The following is a 13218-nucleotide window of genomic DNA, read 5'->3' as shown; positions in this document are numbered from 1 at the left end:
GCCACAAAACTTCTTCGGGTATTTGTAAACTGGTGCTCCATTGCTTCCTGTATGTGCCCAATCATACCATGGGATGAAACCAGACTCTCTGTTTTCACATTAATGAACAAACAACAACCATATTACAGAGTGAACCGCCTGTACCAAAACAGACATGTACACAAAATACCTAGTGTTGTTTGTTAAAGAGTTTATTCTCAAAGAAGCAACATTACTTCAGCTTGAGCATGCCTTTCTCAAGGACTACCTACATAGTATTCCAACAGTTGAAAATAAACCGTAACAGGTGTGTGGACCTCAACAGGTTTTTGATTTTCCACTCAAAAGAAGTCCTGTTTCGTGAGTGAATTCTTCAACATTATTTAAATTCATCTTTAACATGACAATTCATTTAAATGAGGTCTAGGCTTCAGCCTAGGAGACTGAAGGGAAAACTTTTTGATTCCCATCATATTCAGTGATGTCAGTGAAACTTTGACAGTTAACTAAATTTGCAATAACTGAAAGTTAGACAATTTGATGTACAAACAGAAATATCATGGGGAAACAGGGAAGAAAACCCTGTATTTCTGACTCGTAAACTAGCCAGTAGAAAGAAAACCCATCTAAAGTACTTAGCACAGTTTTCTCAAAACTGATACATGCATAAATTTAATTTTCTTAACAGAACATTGGTATTATTACCTGCAGTATTCCAGGAGCCAGATTTCAATATATGTTTATATTTCTATGTTTTTTTTCACTTTTTGATGTTATTTTTCATAATTTATTACTTTTTTCCTTCATATTTTTCTACATGCTCCTTTCCTCTTCTTTTTCTCCCAAAGATATCTATGAAGGTCTTTCTATGTTGGGAAATAGATGTGTTTCCAAGCTATTCTTCAACTGGCTTATGAATGTGACCTGTATCTTAAAACCTGTTTATTCTATGCATTCCATAGCTTTTTTGACTATTTATAATATGTATTGCACATTATTGGCTTGATCCAACACACAGCGAAATCAAAGCAAAGACTTCCCACTGACCTTGACAACTTGCAATAAGCCCTATAGTCCAAGTAAAAGTAGCAGCTGACACAAAAATGCAATAAAGAACTCATTTATTGGCTTATTAAGTTTATTCAAATAACCTAATACAGATTATTTAGTTTTCACTTACAAATTCAGATTCAAACAGTATCTACCTGAAGCTCCAGTACACTGATTGCTGTTATTTTTAAATACATTGTGGTACAAACTTAGTATTTCTCCTCTTCTGCATGTCCATTCAGGTCTTCATGCGCTGCTGTATATTTTCCATAATCTGCTGAAGGCTCAGTTGCTCAGTGGCAAGTTGTTCGTCAATGAATCTTTGCATTTCTTCCCACTTCCTCGAGCCTTGCTCAATGCCTTGAGCATGCGTGTTGGTTCCACTTTTTTTCCGAGGGCTTCTCTGCTTTTTTGGGGCATTTGGTAAAAGGACTGCCAGTCAAACAGCTTGGGCACATCTGTTCTCAGCTCTCCTTGACGAACAGTTATATATGGCTTTATGGTCTCAGCTGTTTGCTCAAACCAACGAAGAAGCTCTGAGATATACTGCAGGAATGCAGTGCAATTTTCTATAGTTAGATCAATTAACCTTTTGGCCTCACTGATTAGCTTTTCTTGGGAATGACTAAGCTGCCCATAGATCTCCTGGAGTTTTTCTTTGACTTGCTTGTTATATTCATTGATTTTCCTCTTAGCAGCTGCAGACCAATATCGGATTTTTTCCTGAGCAGCAGATGAGAGCTCCATGACCTTCTGTTTTCCTTTTCCTTCAACATCAGTTATAAGGTCATCGTATTCCTGGCTGTAGTTTTCCACCAGCTCTCTTGCGTGGTCTGTTAGGCGTGTAACTGAGTCAGCAAGATCTCCAATATACTTGTTGTGCCAATCCACTAGTGCATCTATTAGATTCTTCAGCCATCCTAGTATCTTGTCTTCCACCTCGTAGTATTTCACCGAACATCCAAGTGTAGTTAGATCAAAATATTCCTCCCACAATGCCTTTACATAGAGGAGCAGCTGGCGCAGCTTTTCTGAGAGGTCCTGGAACGTCTTCTGACTAAAATCTTTAAACTGAGAAATGTATTTTTTAACATCTTCTGCCAAGGATCTCAGTTTCTGTGCATAGTCTGAAGCCATCGCATCTTTGTACAGCTGTTGTGTTTGGACTTTGATGTCTTCATCAACCTCATTATTTACAGTTCCAGTAATCCGCCCATTGAGCTGAGCATTATGAGAGCCTGTTAATTCTACTTTCATTCCTCCAAGCTGTGCTGTGCCTTTTATATTGAGAACACTACGTCCCACACGCTGAGACTCAATTTCAGACTGAATCTGAAGTGTTGTGTAACTTGGGAAAGCACATTCACATCTCATAGCTTGGCTGACTTTCAGGTACTTATCATTTCTTCTGCTGTTGGCAGAAAATGTAATAATGAGACCATCAAACCTGAAAATGACGAGAGAATCATGAGTGCCTTCATCGGAGAAACTAGGAGAAGCCCATTTCCAGTTTCCTTTACCAGTGCATGTAAGTGATATGAGTCCTGCATTTACTTCTGTTGTCACATTATTGACTAGATCAGCCTGGCTGAAGAAATCAGCTTGTGGAATATTCAGTCTGTGGGAATATGCCGTTCCACTCCATATCGAAATTTTTCTTTGCAGCTTGACCATTAAATTATTCTGTAGTTCTATTGAATTTTTCGTTGTATATAAGTTTGCTCTAGTTTCAGCTTCACCTTCTACCGAAGTCCCTAAAAATATCACTTCATTGGTGTGATCAACTTGAAGGAACCTGTGGTTGACCTTCATGGAATTTTTAAGGTTCAGCTGCTTCATCTCAGGGGCCAAGAGACATGAATCTGCAATAACACTAAAAACTAGGAAGTCTAATTTGGATGTTGTTTGAGCTGAAAGGGACGTCACAAATTCTGGACTGTTTACAGATGTTGTAGTATTATGAACCTCAGCTTGTGTAGACAGCGTAAAGAATGGAGAGATGACTTTGAAAGCACGAGACAATTTGCCAAACATAGGGACAGTCACAGTATGTGGGATACGTGGAAGCTGGAACTCTGGTATCTTCATGTTAGGAATCTGGAGCTCATTTAGATTTAGCTTTGGAACCAAGAATTCTGGTATTTGAAACTGAGGCATTTGTATTTCTGGGAAAGAAATGTTAGAAAAAGGCACATCTCTCATCTTCAGATCTTTACAATATAAATCAATTGCTGGCAACTGAAATTCACCAGACGTGAGTTTGTCTATTGTTCTCATAATCTGAAGTTTAATCTCATTCAAGTCAATTGTGCAGGAAGGAACTTTAAAGGTATTTAGAACGGTAAATTCTGGGGTAGTAAATTTCACTGGGATTTTCATGTCCTTTAGTCTCTTAATATTTATCTCATAGGAGGGGATATGCAGATCAGTCAGTGGAACAATGAAGTCTGGTGTTCTAAATGTTGCTTCCCGAAGACTTCGGAGACTAACCTCCAAGGCAGGTATAGTGACTATAACAGTTCTGATTTCAGGGACTTTAAATCCTGTTTCAACAAACTGGTTTAAATTTTCAGCCCAATTTTTCAGATCATACTCTTCAGCCAAAGCAACAATTTTCTTAAAAGCTATGTTCCACTGTTCAGAAATGTGTATTACAACAGAATTGTAGAATTGGCTTATCTTCTGAAGATACCACTGGAATTCTTGGGAAATATCCATTTCAGAAATCCTCTCTCGCAGGTCTTCCAGATGTTCATTTACCTTGGCTTTCAAATTAGCAAATGTTGTTGAGTTTATGAGCTCCTTGAACCAGTTAACTATTGCAGCAAGCTTGGTGTCCCTTAGTTGTTCCATGTACTTTGAAATAACGGCTCTAAAATCTCTCAGATACTGTTTCAGTGCTTCTGATTTCTGTGGAAGTTCTAGATTTCTGAGTTCCTCATTTATTTTCTGGGTCATTTCTCGGATTTTGTTATTTGTGTCATCAACAAACTGGCTATAGTCAAAAGACTTGAGCTTTTTAATAACCATGTCAAGGAACTTGTTGACTTCCTTTATCATAATTTCATAATCAAAGGTTTGCACTTTCTTGACAGCATCATCAATAAAAGCAACAGCTTTATCAAAGCATGACTTCACATCAATATTTTTCAGGTAGATGGTCAGTTTCTGTACAGTTTCTTTTATTCTGTACTGGTTAAGCAGGTCTATCACTCTGTCCATTAAAAAATATAACTGCTTATCAATTTCATAATTTACCATCAATTTGTGCATATGACCTCGGAAAGTAATGGAAAACAAATCATCACTGTATCTGCCAGATACCTGATTGGTAGCCTGTAGGTAAGAAGAATCCAACTTCAGATTTGATTTTCCTTCTAAAACTCGTCTCTTTTCATTGTACGAGCTTGACAGAGTGTCAATGCTTCTTGCAAAGACAGAAGCCACTTCCAGCTGTCCTTCCATCTTGACGTTATTGATAGTTACATTATTTGTCTTTTCAGAAACAATATCACCGGAAAATGAAAGCTGAGGACCCAGAGTACTGGATGCCATCAGTGACACGGTGTAGTTTGCAACTGGACTAGAATCATAACTCTTTGTCCTGGCCAACTTAAAATTTGATGTTAAGAGTCTGTGCTTCAGGTGATTTTCATATGCACAGGTGAATCCATTTCTACTGTATGATGCTTCTCCAGAACCTGAAATAGAAAAAAGAAGACAAAGGATAACAGTGTAATTTATACCTTTTTGTCTTTAAGACTTTGTCTGATGCCACTAAGCTTTTATCTTACTGCTTCAATTGCTATTACTGTTATACCATTTTGCTTTAGAGGCCAAAATATTTTGGTAAATCCTGAATATTTCTATAAAAATTGTTATTATTTTGATACTTGGGGTTAAAATTTTGAACTATGAATAAATTACATCTCTACACTACTCTACTGACCATACTTATGTGAAACAGCACGAAGTTACATTGTTATTTAAACTTCAATTGAGAAGATGGACTCTCAAAAATAACACATATCTAACATGCCTGTTTTTTAATGTTTTCTTTATCGTGCTTCATTTATGGTGGGGAGTTTAGGAAAGACTGAAGCTAGCTTCTCCTTTTGCAATTTGAGAACTCAAACTGCAATTTGAGAGGAACTAACTTAAAAATATCAGTTTTAAGACCTATCCAGTCTGAATCTGGGGTAACTGCTATGTAGTTATGGCAGTATATGGACATATATAAATGATAAAAAAAATTATATATATATATATAAAAAGGCAAGAAATAACCTGTGGTCATACCTACACATACACCTGCACACTTGATTTTGAAAACACTTGACTTGTCAGATATAAATTGTTTACAGAATCACTCCTTCAGTTTTGAAGGACTTTTTCTTCAGTAGGGAATATCTAGGAAAATACGGACCTTAAAAGTCTTTATTGAATTAATTTGACTTCACTTTTTTTGCCTGAATAAACAGATTCACATAATATCTTTTAAAAAAAAGAAAGTGATTAGAATTATACAACACTTTAAATAAGGAACAGGAAAATGAATGTGCTGTACCTGATACATGGAAAATAAAGTCATTAAAATAATTTTGCCAACGTTGCAGTATTAGCACACATTCTTACCTTTCACACTGTAGGAAAGTAGCTCAAAAATCGAATCAGCTTTCGTGGTATAAGTAGTTCTTATGCTGGATGCCTTCTCTGTGGTGCTATTAGCCAAAGTGTACGCTGCGGTCCAGTTGTAGTAGTTGCTGTACACATTAGCAGCGACCTCTAAAGTGTCAAGTAAAGGCACATGTAGAGGATAGGATTCTGGAACAGTAAATGTTGGGATTCTGTGTTCCTGAGATGGCACACTTATTCCCATTGACTCCATTACCAGAGGAGGTGTTTTAACAGTCTGTGGCACCCTTCTGTCATGGGATGATCTTCCACCGAATGGCAATGGGATATTAATTAGAAAACTGTTTTTATTTAAGCTGTATCTGGTCCGGTCTTCACTAGAAAACAAAAGTGACTCTGTTAGAAACTCTAAGTCCAAGAAGCATATACAGAAATTTCCATGATTCCTACTATTCCCACGATACTGAGCTTACTTACATGCTTATATCAATGCCCTGATGTTAGGTTTAGAGAGAAATGTAATGACCATCTATTATTATCAGCATTTTTAAAGCACTCATCTACCAGAATTTACTGAAAGCACTTTGATATCAGTGAATTCTGTCAAAGTTTTTTCCCCTTATTTCATAATCAAAGAGATTCATAGGTCAAGTAGTCCAGAAACACATTCATTCTGTAAGACCTTGCCTTGGAATTCAAAGGTTCCTGATTCTTTGTTCAGAGCTTAACTTCAGCTCACAGGTGGAGAGTGCCATTCCAGGGGCTAATATACAATGGTTATGAATCTTGTATTTGATTTTCTACTCTGAAAATCCAAATCTGCTTTCTGAACATTAATGAAAAGATGTATTGACACGAAAATGATCCTCAAAATGAAGGAATCTGAATGAAAATAACTGACACATAGGAAAAAAAAATACTCCAAAAATACTGCTGCACTTGTGCAATGTGGCATGTCAAGTATCAGAAAAAGGGGATTATATTGTTCTTTAAAAAAGTGATGTAGTCTTATAGAAATGCAGAAGAAGTCTTATTAGCATTAGAAGTTATAAGAACCTGAATTATAAAGAATTTATCTTTATGATGATAAGTGTTTCAAAAGTTTCATCCAAATACTCAGGATTTGTTTTATTCTGAATAAAAATAAATACAATCTAACCATTTTAGCAGGAGCTAGGACTGGAAAAAACAGATCATCGGCTGAAAAGCTTGTGGGGGAAAAGTGTAATTATGAAAAGGCAAAACAGGAGGAAACGTGGCCTTAATTTGTGCATGAACAATAAGCTGGCAAAGATGCTTTTCTTGTTTGCCTAACCGGTCTTTTACATCACAAAATCTTCTTTTTTACACTTAGAGCTACATCCTAAGATGAAAATCATGGAAACACTTTTGAAATTTGTTCCTTTACATCAAATGGTTAAAAAAATCAACATCACAGAGCAGCAGAAATTCCTATTATTATTATTAAATGTGCAGTGCTGATAAGAACACAGAGGAAAAAGCAGTTTTTTCCTTGTTTATACTTAGCTTAGGAATACACTGGAAGCAATACAGTTGTGTGTCGTTAACATCCAGTTTCGTATTACCACAGTGAAAGACAATACATGGAAAAATAGCACTAAGAAAGATAAAATGCCAGACTGTTCTCCATCTGTTTTTGCAATCCAACCTTACACTAGCTTCTGCTGTCCTTTACATCTGTTTCAGCCATCGATGTGTCCCCAGCTCATGACTAAACTATACAGACATGTTTCTACTTATCACAGTGGTAGCTGTGGATATATTCTGAAGATACTACCAAACAACACTGTTCCTTGAATTCTTATGCATAGGCAGAGCAGCAATGTGCTATGAACACTAAATGGCAAGAACAATATGTGCTAGGAACTGTAATGAGAGCAAATCTTGGCAGGTGCACGAGTATTTTAGTCTAGATCTACTCTGGCTGACTTATCGTCTAATTTCCTAGAAATAGAAGAAATACACTATTTATCTGCCTTCCAGTATCCCTTTTTGCTTGTCAAATACTACTTTTTAGACATTTTTAACACATTGGATGATTTCTATCAAATTTGACAGAAGGCTAAAAGCCCCAGGGGTAACTACTTTCATGCAAGTTCTGTGAAACTCTCTATTAGCTGGAGGGGATGGGCCCAAACTAGTGCAAGCATCCAGTCCATATGTGTACAACCACGGCACGTGCTGCCTCTGAGCAGGTGACAGATGGAGTCAGACATGGGAAGAGGTCAGTGTACTATACTGGTGGAGGTCATCCAGTATGCGTAGGGGAACAGGAAGAAATGTCCAATAGGACTACACAGGAAAAAGTAGAGTTATTAGGATTATGGCCAAAGACAAAGTGTCTGTGGGGGTGCAGGACACAAATCTACGGGAAACCTGGCTTCATTAGTGGCTTAAAGTAAAGATTGTTGAACGCTGTATTTTTGTTCCGTTCTCATTACTACATAACACAATACTTCAGGATATATTCGTATACTGCAGGAGTGATTGCTGTAAAGTCCAATCTGTATTAAAGACACGCATTATTTCCTCCATATAATTTCATGTCTCTGGTCTTAAAATTCTTGGTTATGATTCCAATTTTAAGCTAATATTTATAGCAATTCCACTCTGTTTTATAAAACAAAGTAAATTAAAATAACACAAAAATACGAATAAATACCTATTTTCAGTTTCCTGTGTGACTATCCTAATTTATCTCCCTACCTTTTCAGGAAGAGTTCTTCAGGAATGGTGATAACAGGCAGGTTAATTTTCTGAATGTTCAGTTCCTGCAGTCCACTTAGTTTGTCTTGCAGAATCTGGGCATAGGGGACATCTCTTGATGCCTTTTGCAGCCAGGTGTTGGTTGCCTGCAATGAGGAGACAAGACTTTCAAAGTAAATAACAAGTTTTAGGACTTCCCAGGAAGTTATCTGAAAGCCATTGTAGCTATCCATATACTGAGCACTACGCATCTGATAAAGTGACTGGTTCAATCGAAGTTGGAAATATACATCTTATTCAATCTGATGAATGCTCTTACAAGTAGTTGCCATTTTGACACCCATGGGGGAGGTGAGAATTCACGAGAGCTATGTGGTCAAGCTGTAATATCTACTGTAGGCTGAAACATACCACAATAAATTGTGACACAATATGTCGCAGTGTCATATTAGTATGAGCCACCTTCTGATCCAGCAGTTCATTGGCATGCTTCTCTAAAGGTTTTGAGTAGTCTGAAAAGTCAACTGCAAAGCCAGAAGACATTTTTTTCACAGCAGCACTGGCACCTGAACGCCACTCTAGCTCAACTTTCTCAGAATCTGAAAAACATGAATTTAAAAGAAATGGGTAAAATTAGTAATATGCTTATTCTATTTAGGGATATACTACAAACTAATGCAATAAGATGTTTAAATTCATAGGATGTATGTGTGGATCACGTTTTTGCCCCTACCATATCTGACAAGAAGTCTTTCTGAAATTGAGTTTCCATGAGTTGTTGCAGCTGAGCTCAGCTGAAGATATCCTTCAGTTGGTGAATAATTAACCTTTGCTTCAGTTCTAAGTTCAGTTTGCAGGGGAGGAATAGAAATGGTGCCCCTTAACATTGCCTCTTCTATTCCAGCGTATCTGTGACAGCAGAAAGTAAATGTGAATACAAAACATCTCACTCTACTTTTTCACTTATGTTTCAGGAGAAATTTCAGCATTTAAATCTACAGTAAAGGCATAATAGATACTATAAAAAAATAGATTGAATCAAGCTTGTAAATTTGTTCCAATTCAATGAATGTTTTCAGCTTCTGCTAGTTACTTTGGGAAATCTATGGTAAATTATTATAACGTGCACAGATGCACACAATAATAATTCTGTATTAATTTCATAATACTGAAATGGATGAAAATATATACCTGTCTTGGTAAAGTTGTACCTGAACCAAATTCTGAACTACTGGCTCAAGCTGAATTGCCTACTAAGGATACGGCCTCTGACCACGAATCACACAGAAACAAAACACTTGATGAAACATATTATGCCATGGGGCTTCATTTTCCTTTATTCACATTTATTTTATATCTCTGCAACTTTGTTGACTTGAGCAAACTTCTAATATTATGTTAGTGCAAATCAAAGGGAATTCAGGACCCTGATATCTGTCCAAAGCTCCCACTGATATCAGAGGCAATTCTGCATGAACAGCAAAGACAAAGACTCCCCGGGGCACCATCAAGATCACACAATTCCATGGAAGACTGAGGTTTATTAAAGAATGGGATCAGCTCATTTCACTATAGGCTTGTGAGGCAGTTTTAGAAACCCTGGCAGGCTGAACATTTTTGTTAGCTCCCCTGTAGATGTTCCCGGAAATATTCTCATCATGAAGCGTGGGAATTTTTACAGGAAGCTCTCAGTTATTTTTGGTTTTGTTGCTTATTGAGTGCCATTAGATTTCTTCATGGGGAGATGTAATAACTTTTTGTAGAGCTGAATATATCCACTAAAACATAACACTTCTCCGAACAAGCCTTGCCTTGTTTATATCCTTGGATTATCACACCTGCAATAGTACTACTACAACGTCATTTTTGTAGTCGTGTGTGTGCAAACAGGGAAGAACTAACTCAAGGAACCTGTAATACAAACTATATATATTCATATAGTAGGAAAGATCAGTTGATGTATTAGATGTATTTATTTGATGTATATGTGATGGATTACAAGTAAAGTATTTCAAGGGTTCTTAAAGAGGGTTTGAATGACAAGTTTGTATGTCTCTCTATATAAGCATTTTCTCCAAAATGGGATAGAATTTCCCAAAATTTTCAACCTTAAATAAAACCTTCAGCTACCTTATTCAAAGAGATCTGTAAAAGTCTAAGCGTCTTTCTGAGTTACCTGATCTGGCCAGTAAAAGTAACTTCAGAAATCTTCTTCTTGTTAAAGACTAAGACAAAGGTATATGCTTTCTTCCCAGAAATGGATTCACCAGTAATTCTGAAGTTTGTACCAAATTCAACATCAACATCTGGAATGTGGACATCACTGGTCAAAGTCTTTCTGTCTCTGTTGTACCTGAAGGTCAATGTGGCATCATGCTGCTTTACACCTGGAAAATATAATGTACTTTGGTTATTTACAACTATGGAATTTGTTCGGTACTACCTAAAACTGAAAAACAGAACATGCACAGGTCTTGAATGTTTCCAGGGATGGGGCCTCCACTACCTCTCTGGGCACTTTGCTAAGATTAATATGAATACAGAAAATCCATTAACCTTTAATTATATATTCCATAGTTATTATATATATTATTTTGCATATATTCGGTTTATATTATATTATATACATTACATTATATATTACAGACCATGGACTTTTAGTCTGTTTGATGAGATAACAAAAATACTGCATAATGGATGAATGCCTGTATTTTGCTTTTTGTATATTTAAAGAAGGACAACTTTGAGAATACTACAATTCTCTGCTACTAAATATTTTCTGATTATTGAGAGTTCATTCTTTGAAGGAAAAGAACACTGACTGGAAGCCTATTCAAGTCAGGAAGAATAATTTGCTCCAATCTGTCTTGGGTATGTCCCATATGAGTCTACTTAAAATAAAAGTCAAATCAAATCAAATCAAATCTAGTAAATTTGCTGCTTTCATCTGATGCTATGTCATTCTTTGGGATATTACACATGAATGCCATCACTTTTCACAACATTCTCTGCACACTTTCCAAGTTTTCACTCTGGGAATTCTAAGGTTGACCACTATATAGAAACAGAGTGTAACATCAGTTATAGTAACAGCAATAGCAACAGTAGTATAACTATTACAATAGTAACAGTAGTAACATCAATGACCAGTAGAAACAAAAGCATCCTTTAAAATTGTATGTCAACAACAGAATATTAGTTCAACAAAGGTGTATTTATGATGAATTCGATCTGCATATAAAACCAGACCTGCATAATTGGCCCTAGACTCACTTTCCTCCCTAAGGCTCCTGAAGTCTTAACTAACACTACAGTGTCATATTCTAAAAAGCCACTTCTTGGGAAGCAAGGATAGCTCACAGTCCACAGCACCACATTGATCTAGGCTGACTTTTCTGATCTTAGGAAAAAAAACTCTACTGGCCTACGTCTTTTACTACTACTACTGATGACTGTGTCCCTTTAACACAAAGTTCTATTTTAAATGTCAGTATTGCCTGCCTAATGCATTTTGCTTTACTGCTCTCCATCTTCACGCTCGCTGCAAAATAGGTTAGCAACAGCTGAGACAAGTCTGTGTGGTATCTCCAAGCTACATTAAATCTGATCAAAAGACCCCAGGCGACATTTGTGACTTTTTCTACGATTGTACAGCCTACAAAGTGAAGAGATTACATCTTTGCCACACTTACCCTCTCTAATTCTATAAGCCATTGTCCTGTTGATTTTTGTATTATTTTTGTTTTCACAGTGTTTTGGTTTCGGCTGCCGCTGGCAACAAAAGCGCCATGCGGCCGCCCCTCCCCCCGCCGGGGTGCGGAGGAGAATGGAAAGAAAACAGGCAGAAACTGGTGGGTCGGGATAAGGGCAGTTTAACAGAACAGCAAACAGAGGGAACAGTAACAACAACGATACAGATAAGGAGAAAAAAACACGACAAAATCAGACCCGCTCTCTCGGACCGCACCAGCGCCGCACGCTCCCGAGCCGAGAGAGCGTTCCCACCGCGCCGCCCCCCCCAACCGGAACCCAGCGTGATGGCACATGGTATGGAATACCGGGCTCTGTTTGGCCAGGTGGGGTCAGCCCCCACTCCCCGGCTGTGCCCCTTCCTGGAGTCCGGTGAAAATTAACCCTGTCCTGGCCAAACCCAGGACACACAGGTTCATAAATAAAGCAGCAAAAAGCACTAGCATAAAAGGCAGTACTTACGTGTGAGAACGCCACTGCTGGGCAGCAGCAAGAGCAGCAAGAGCAGCAAGAGCTGCGCAGGGCCCATGGTGAGCCCTGAACCCTCTTGCTACTCTTTCTCTTCCTGTTTTTCCTTCTCTCCCCTTTTCACCTCTTCCCTACCGCCTCAGAGGGAGAATGAGCCTTCTGATTTAGGCCTCCATTTATATAGTCTGTAGCAAGCAGCTGAGGCAAACGGTTTAGAACCTCAGAGCAAACTGCCAAAGGTGAGAGTTCCAGATCCTCACAGTGCTCCAGACAATGTTCTGCTTTGGTTGCTAGGACTCACAGAATCACAGAATCACGGAATGTTCGGGGTTGGAAGGGACCTCTGTGGGTCATCTAGTCCAACCCGCCTGCCCAAGCAGGGTCACCTACGGCAGGCTGCAGAGGACCTTGTCCAGGCAGGTCTTGAATATCTCCAGAGAAGGAGACTCCACAACCTCCCTGGGCAGCCTGTTCCAGGGCTCCATCACCCTCAGAGGGAAGAAGTTCTTCCTCATGTTCAGACGGAACTTCCTCTGCTTCAGTTTGTGTCCATTGCCCTTGTCCTGTGGCTGGGCACCACTGAAAAGAGTTTGGCCCCATCCTCCTGAC

The 13218-nt window shown here is 38.1% G+C and overlaps 1 protein-coding gene across 1 annotated transcript in view; it reads right to left on the bottom strand.

Moving 5' to 3' along the window:
- Positions 1-211: 211 nt before the first annotated feature.
- Positions 212-13218, bottom strand: part of LOC142364639 (apolipoprotein B-100-like) — a 117186-nt gene continuing 104179 nt past the window's right edge. The window contains 7 exon segments of the mRNA XM_075444556.1: positions 212-1398; positions 1401-4730; positions 5665-6041; positions 8392-8537; positions 8803-8990; positions 9125-9300; positions 10568-10778. Of these exon segments, the coding sequence (XP_075300671.1) occupies positions 1268-1398; positions 1401-4730; positions 5665-6041; positions 8392-8537; positions 8803-8990; positions 9125-9300; positions 10568-10778 (4559 nt within the window). The 3' untranslated portion in view covers positions 212-1267.

Source organism: Opisthocomus hoazin, chromosome 2, assembly GCF_030867145.1.
Source record: "Opisthocomus hoazin isolate bOpiHoa1 chromosome 2, bOpiHoa1.hap1, whole genome shotgun sequence".
Taxonomy (NCBI): Eukaryota; Metazoa; Chordata; class Aves; order Opisthocomiformes; family Opisthocomidae; genus Opisthocomus; species Opisthocomus hoazin.
This window is presented reverse-complemented; position numbering and strand designations above follow the sequence as displayed.